The following is a 6216-nucleotide window of genomic DNA, read 5'->3' on the forward strand; positions in this document are numbered from 1 at the left end:
AAGAAATATTAGACAAATCTAAAAGATTGAAAAATAGAAGAAAATACAACTACTTATATTCTAATATGAGAAGATACATGTGTTCCCTCTGAACTCTTTCATCATCAAGGGTCATAGAAAGAATCTAATGAGACAGAAATCCTGGTTGTGACTCTGTTATGTCTTAATGATCTTAAGGAAGGGAAAATAAAGACACTAGGGGAAGAAAGGGAAGGAAATGAGAAGCTTAGGGAGAATCATCTCACATAATCATGGTGTGCAAGTAGAGGGAAGAATACACATACATAGACTGGTACAGAAATGCATTTCACTCAACAGGGAATTAAGAAGGACAGGGGAGAAGGGGAATGACAAGGAGGGTGAATTAAGAGGGGCAAATCCAAGGCAAAGAAAACTAACTAAATATGTACAAAAACATCCATACCTCTTGTTGAGGTGGCAAAGAATTGGTAATTAAGGGGGTGCTCATCAATTGGGGAATGGCTGAACAAGTTATATTTTTAAATGTGAGGTAATACTGTTGTGCTATAAGACATGATGAAGGGGATGGTCTCAGAGAAATCTGGGAAAGTTTGTACAAACCAATGTACCAAATTCCCATTAGGATTTGTCCTACACTTGCGCAGAGTTCTCAGACTATTTTTAAAATTTCTTTTTGGAGTGATACTACTTGTTCTAACAGTGCAGTTTATCCATGTTTTGTTTGATTTTTGGAGCACACCTGGACATCCTGCCTGATAATGGGAAGGGGCAGGACAGCTCGGAAGAAAGCTCTTGAAATATGGTTACCAAGTGTACCTTTGGGGTTCACCTGAGTGCTTTTCTCCCTGAAGAATAAAGCTTTCCCCTCTTCTATTTAAAAATGTCTGTTCTGACTTCTTCGGTTCATTTAAAAAAATTTTTTTTCTCTCCTATCAATCTGAACAAAAGTCTTTTATAGAGCGTGGACGTGCTCTGTTGTACAGATTTATTTTACCATACTCCAGCACTCCTTCATTACTGATGTGATCCTGGGCTCTTCTGGTTCAGCCCACCCATTTCAGCAGCTGCCAAGTTTCGCGGCTTCTCTGCCACGACTCTTCTTTGCTACTTCTCTGCCACATAGTATCTAGGATCTCCTAGGGGTAGCCCCTCCCCCGGCGCAGAGCTCCTCCGGTGAAGGATGCTAAAAGCTTGCTGGTTTGTTCACCCTTTTTGCCACTCTTCGGTCCGACACCAGGCCCGAGGGCAGTCCCAAAGGGTCGATCTGACCAGGCCGCGGCCCCAACAACTCTTCAAAAACTCCTTGGAAGGATTCTGGCCCTTCCCCACTGTCCGCTCCCTCTCCAGCTCCGCCTGCCAAACACGCTGGTCTACCTGCAGACCGTTTCCTGCTTCTGTGCCTTCGAACCAGCTTGGTATGCATTCCCACCTCTCGGAGCCCCTCTTTCCTTCTAGATTCAGTTCCAGTATTCCCCCCCCCCCCCCCCCCCCCCCGTGGGCTTGACATCTTTTCTGGTTCCCCTCCCCCAATTTCTACGGCACTACCTCGCCTTCATTTTGTGGATATTTTGTGTGTCTTTGCCGGGGGCGAGATTTCCATCCGACGCCTTTTTTAAGATTTTTCTTCCCCGACCTGAGTGGGCCTGAGCCTCGAGGCGGTGCGCCGCGGGATGTGAAGGGTTGGCTGGTTGTATTCCATTTTCTGCCAGTCCATTTCTCCCTTGGGGCCCCAGCAGGACCTGGCACTTAGGGCCCCTGGGCCGTCGAACTACAACTCCCAGGAGGCCCTCTCGGGCCTTCGCCACAGGATCACGTGGACACGCCGGGGTGGAGCTTGCGGTCACATGGCAGAGGCCGTGACGTCAGGTGACCCGGCGCGGGGACGGGCGGGCGGAGGTGGCAGAGCTCAGTGCGCTCGGGCCCGTCCGGCGACCGCGACCCCCGACCCCCGGCCCCAGCTCCAGCCTTGGACCCCGGCGCTGTCGCCGCTATGACGGGACTCGCGCTGCTTTATTCCGGCCTGTCCGTGGCCTTCTGGAGCTGCGTGATTGTCGTAGGTGAGAGCCAGGCCTTGGCCGCGGGCGAGGGGCGAGGGAAGCTGCCCCTGGAAACCGACCGGGCCCGGGCGCCCTGCGTGTGCCTGCGACCCCCGCGACCCTTCCGTGCGCGTGTCCGTGCCCGCGACTTTTCCCTTCCTCTCGCCCCCTCGCGTGTCCGTGCCCTCGACCCTCCCCGCGACCCTCCCGGGCGTGTCCGTGGTTGCGGGTGACTCCCCCCGCTCCCGTGACGGTCCGCGCGCCCGGTGCCCTTACGCACTCCCACTTTATCCATGTGCCCCCTCCCATCTTTCCCCCACCTCCCGTGACCGCGCACCCCTACCCGGCTCCCACCCCTTCCCGTTTCTCCGGATCTACCCGATCCTGCTGTGAGGCGGGCAGGCAAAGGCTGCAGTGCCCGCTCGGACTCCCGGAAGCCCGGCGCTCGCCACTACTTCCCCTTTGCTGCTGTAGTCTCCAGCCTGGGCTAGTCTGATCTACCCTGAGCCACTTAGGACTCAGTCTGCCCTTCCAGTTTGTTGGGTAAACAAGCCCCCGGTGGGTCAGGCGGGGACTACTACGGCAGACCTCAGGCACTCTGCCCTCCCCACCGCCCCGGACCCCCAGCTTTTGCTTTCATTCCTCTCCAAACCGAGGAGAAAAGTGGGAATTGGACGGGGGCACAGAGGTTCCAGGGGCGAGCTGCCTGGCCTGCGGTGGCTTCAAGTACTACCTCTTCAAAGGTCACTCTGGCCCTCCCTGGGATCTGGGAGCAGTGGGATCACCTGGGGAGGACAGCCCCGGTGGGCTGGAGATTTCAGACTAGGAGCCACAGGTGCCAAGGTAGCTTTAAGAACCTTAATAGAAGAACTAAGCTTAGGCTCTCCCCAAATCCCCAAGCAGACCAAAGGTGGGGCACTGGGCCTGGAGTCATGAAGACTCCTCTTTCTGAATTTAAATCTGGCCTCAGACACTAAATGACTGTGGGATCCTGAGCAAGTCTCTTAACACCATTTGCTTTGGTTTCCTCATCTGCAAAATGAGCTGAAGAAGGACATGGCAAACCACTCCATTATCTTTGCCAAGAAAACCCCAAATGGGTCATAAATAAGTGGATAAGACTGAAAAATGACTGAAGAAAAACAGTTACAGGTCTACCATGGTTCCAGGTAGCCTGTGGGCAGCCCCTACCCTCTTCTTTATTGAGAGGGAATCCAGCCCTGTGTGGAGTGGGGTTCCTTTGGATCCTAGTATGATGGTCCTGGGTCTAAAGTGGCGGACGAGGGCTCAGAAAAAGCCTTAGTGAGGAACATAAGGGATCACCAGGAGGCTGCACTCTAGCCTCTTCCATCCAGCCGAATTTCCCTTCTCCTTTCTTTACCCTTGGACCTTACTTCCCCTCAGTCTGTGCCCTGTGCCCAGGCCCTGTGGCTCTGAGACTTGCAGAGGTGTGTGTGTGTGTGCATGTGTGTGTGCGTGTGTGTGCGCACGCGCGTGCCTTGTCGTAGTCCCCACTCTCTTCTTTTCTTCCTAGGAATCTGCTATACAATATTCGACTTGGGCTTCCGCTTTGATGTGGCATGGTGAGTCATGGCCCACAGTCTCCAGCACCCCCTCTTCAAGGTCCTGAGGAGAGGCCCATTGTCAGAGCTGGGAGGGTGGCTGGGTGGTAAGTCTTTAGTTAGTGGGCCAGGCCTAGAACAGGCACTGACTCCCCTTCTTGGGGCTTTGTGTGTTTCCTTGCTAGGTTCCTCACAGAGACGTCCCCCTACATGTGGTCCAACCTAGGGATAGGACTGGCCATTTCCCTCTCTGTGGTGGGAGCAGCCTGGTGAGTATTTGCATGTTGGGGAAGAGGGAGAAATACTTGAGGTCTAGATGTTGGGGACCAGGATGGGGAGCTTGGGGACTTAAGGAGAGGGACTGGGTACTCACTCATGGCTGATTAGGAGAAGGGATTGGAATGGGGTACTCACTGATGCTGCTGCCTAAGCCCCATTGGGGGTAGGCCTTGGCTCACCTCCTCATGCCTATCCCCAGGGGCATCTACATTACAGGCTCATCCATCATTGGTGGAGGGGTCAAGGCCCCCAGGATCAAGACCAAGAACTTGGTAAGGTGAGTTTGGCATGGCCTAGGGAAGCGTTTGGTTAGCCTCCGGCCAAGACTCTGCTCTGTGCCGGGTCTTGACCAGAAGACAGAATAGAATTCATCTCTTCTCAGGTTGTGAAGGAAAGGAGGGGGGTGGGGGAGAGATTAGATGTATCAAGGGAGGTTTCCTGGAGGTGGGACCATGAAGGGTGGACCAAACTCTGACCATCTTGAGCCCCTATTCTGTGCTTTCAAATCCCATAGCATCATCTTCTGCGAGGCTGTGGCCATCTATGGCATCATCATGGCCATCGTCATCAGCAACATGGCAGAGGTAGGGGGAGAAATGGTGGGGGTGGGGGAGTTACTGACATCCTGGGATGGGAGATGGGTGAGCTGACACCCAGGGATGGGGCATCTGTACTGGCTAGAACGCTCTTTGTCTTGCAGCCCTTCAGTGGCACCACCCCCAAAGCCATTGGAAGCCGTAACTACCATGCAGGTAGGCCTGGGTCAGGTCAGGCTTGGCTGGGTCAGGAGGGCCTGCATGTGGGCCCTCCCTTCAGCACTCCCCTTCTGTGTCTATAGGCTATTCCATGTTTGGTGCTGGCCTCACCGTGGGCCTGTCCAACCTCTTCTGTGGTGTGTGCGTGGGCATTGTGGGCAGTGGAGCTGCCCTGGCTGATGCCCAGAACGCCAGCCTCTTCGTCAAGATCCTCATTGTAGAGATCTTTGGCAGTGCCATTGGCCTCTTTGGGGTCATTGTGGCCATCCTTCAGGTAGGAGCCCAAAGCCTGGGGCCCCTCCTGGGACTAGGGGAAGGGCAGGGGGCCTGGGGCTCCCCTGCTCACTCCTGGTTTCTTTCTTTGTTTCTCTGTGTGTCCTTTGTCTGTCTGCCTCTTGTGCTTTCTTTGCAGACTTCTAAAGTAAAAATGGGAGACTAGCCCTGAAGCAGTGGGAGGGCCCATCCCTGCTGTGCCCTATTCTTAATTTATTGGTTTTCCTGGGGGGCCTGGCTGCCCCAGCCAGTGGAGCCGCTCCCCCATGGCATCCATACTGTGTTCCTCTGGCCCTCACTTCGATCTGCCCCTTCTGGAATCCCTCAGAGGGGCAGGCCCTGGCCTTGGGTTGGGAGGGCATGTCCTCTGCCTACCTGTCCTGCCCCCTGCCCCATCCCCCACCTTACCAGTGTTTGAAATAAAGGTCTGTGTCCTGGATCACTCCAGCTGTTGCTTCCCTGTTGATCCTTTCATAGAGGGGAGAGGGCAATCTATATGGTGCTTCACCTTCTATCTGGAGCCTGGAATGTCCCCCTGAGAAGGGGGGAGAGCTCCCCACTCCCCCCAGTGGGTCTGGCTTTGGGAATCCTTGTCCCATTCCCAGTGCTTACATCTGGGTGTGGCCAGACTAGATGCTGGTCATCCAGTATGGGGTGGGGAGTGGTGCAGCTGCCCCTATGTCCTGTCATGCCTTCTCCACCTTAAGTGCCCTCTGGGTGGCTTTCTGGCCTGGGATGCCCTCTGGGAACCCCTCAACCCCAGCTGATCCTGGCCCCTCCCTCCGGCCCTAACCACTCAGGTTTCCCGATCTCGCCTCTCCTTTCTGCCTCATCTGACCCCGGTTCCCCGAGGCTTATTCCAGGGTTTACTGGTGGCCTCCCAAGTCCCACCATACTGGGAGCCTAGAGTTGTCAGACTCCTTCGCTAGGAGGCTCCGCCCTTTCCGTGGGGCTCTGCCTCCTCGGGGGTGCTCCTGAGGGCCTGGCCCCGCTCCCTCCTCCGCGCATCACCCTTGTCCAGCCCCGCCTCCGAGATTGCCCGCGGTGGATTTTTTTATGGGCGGTCCCTCTCCCCAGGCCCTGCCCCCAAGGTAGCCCGCCGTAGATTTTATATGGATTGGCCCGCCCCTCTGTCCAGGCCCCGCCCTCCAGTTGCTGAGGTTTTTGCCTCAGCGAACTGTGCGTTTCGTAGGCTCCGCCCCCTAGGCTGCTGGGGGTAGTTTGGGCCCGAGTCTTTTTTCTACCCAGGCCCCACCCCCTGCCCCTCCAGGCTCCTCCCTCCGTCGCTTCTGCGCCTGCGGCCTGGAGCTTCAGGGCGCGCGACGGGCG

At 55.6% G+C, this 6216-nt stretch overlaps 1 protein-coding gene across 2 annotated transcripts; it reads left to right on the forward strand.

The window, feature by feature from the left end:
- Window positions 1–956: 956 nt before the first annotated feature.
- On the forward strand, window positions 957–5334 carry ATP6V0B (ATPase H+ transporting V0 subunit b). 2 transcript variants are annotated; one of them, XM_072649170.1, is made up of 8 exons: window positions 957–1397; window positions 3553–3601; window positions 3766–3849; window positions 4059–4136; window positions 4374–4443; window positions 4560–4611; window positions 4698–4888; window positions 5027–5334. In XM_072649170.1, the coding sequence occupies exons 1-8, from the start codon at window positions 1163–1165 to the stop codon at window positions 5051–5053; spliced, it is 786 nt and encodes a 261-aa protein (XP_072505271.1). In that variant the 5' UTR covers window positions 957–1162; the 3' UTR covers window positions 5054–5334. The 2 variants fall into 2 exon arrangements, with proteins under 2 accessions (XP_072505271.1, XP_072505272.1); XM_072649171.1 differs by lacking the exon at window positions 957–1397 and adding an exon at window positions 1497–2039.
- The last annotated feature ends 882 nt before the right edge of the window (window positions 5335–6216 follow it).

Source organism: Notamacropus eugenii, chromosome 2, assembly GCF_028372415.1.
Source record: "Notamacropus eugenii isolate mMacEug1 chromosome 2, mMacEug1.pri_v2, whole genome shotgun sequence".
NCBI classification, from domain to species: Eukaryota; Metazoa; Chordata; class Mammalia; order Diprotodontia; family Macropodidae; genus Notamacropus; species Notamacropus eugenii.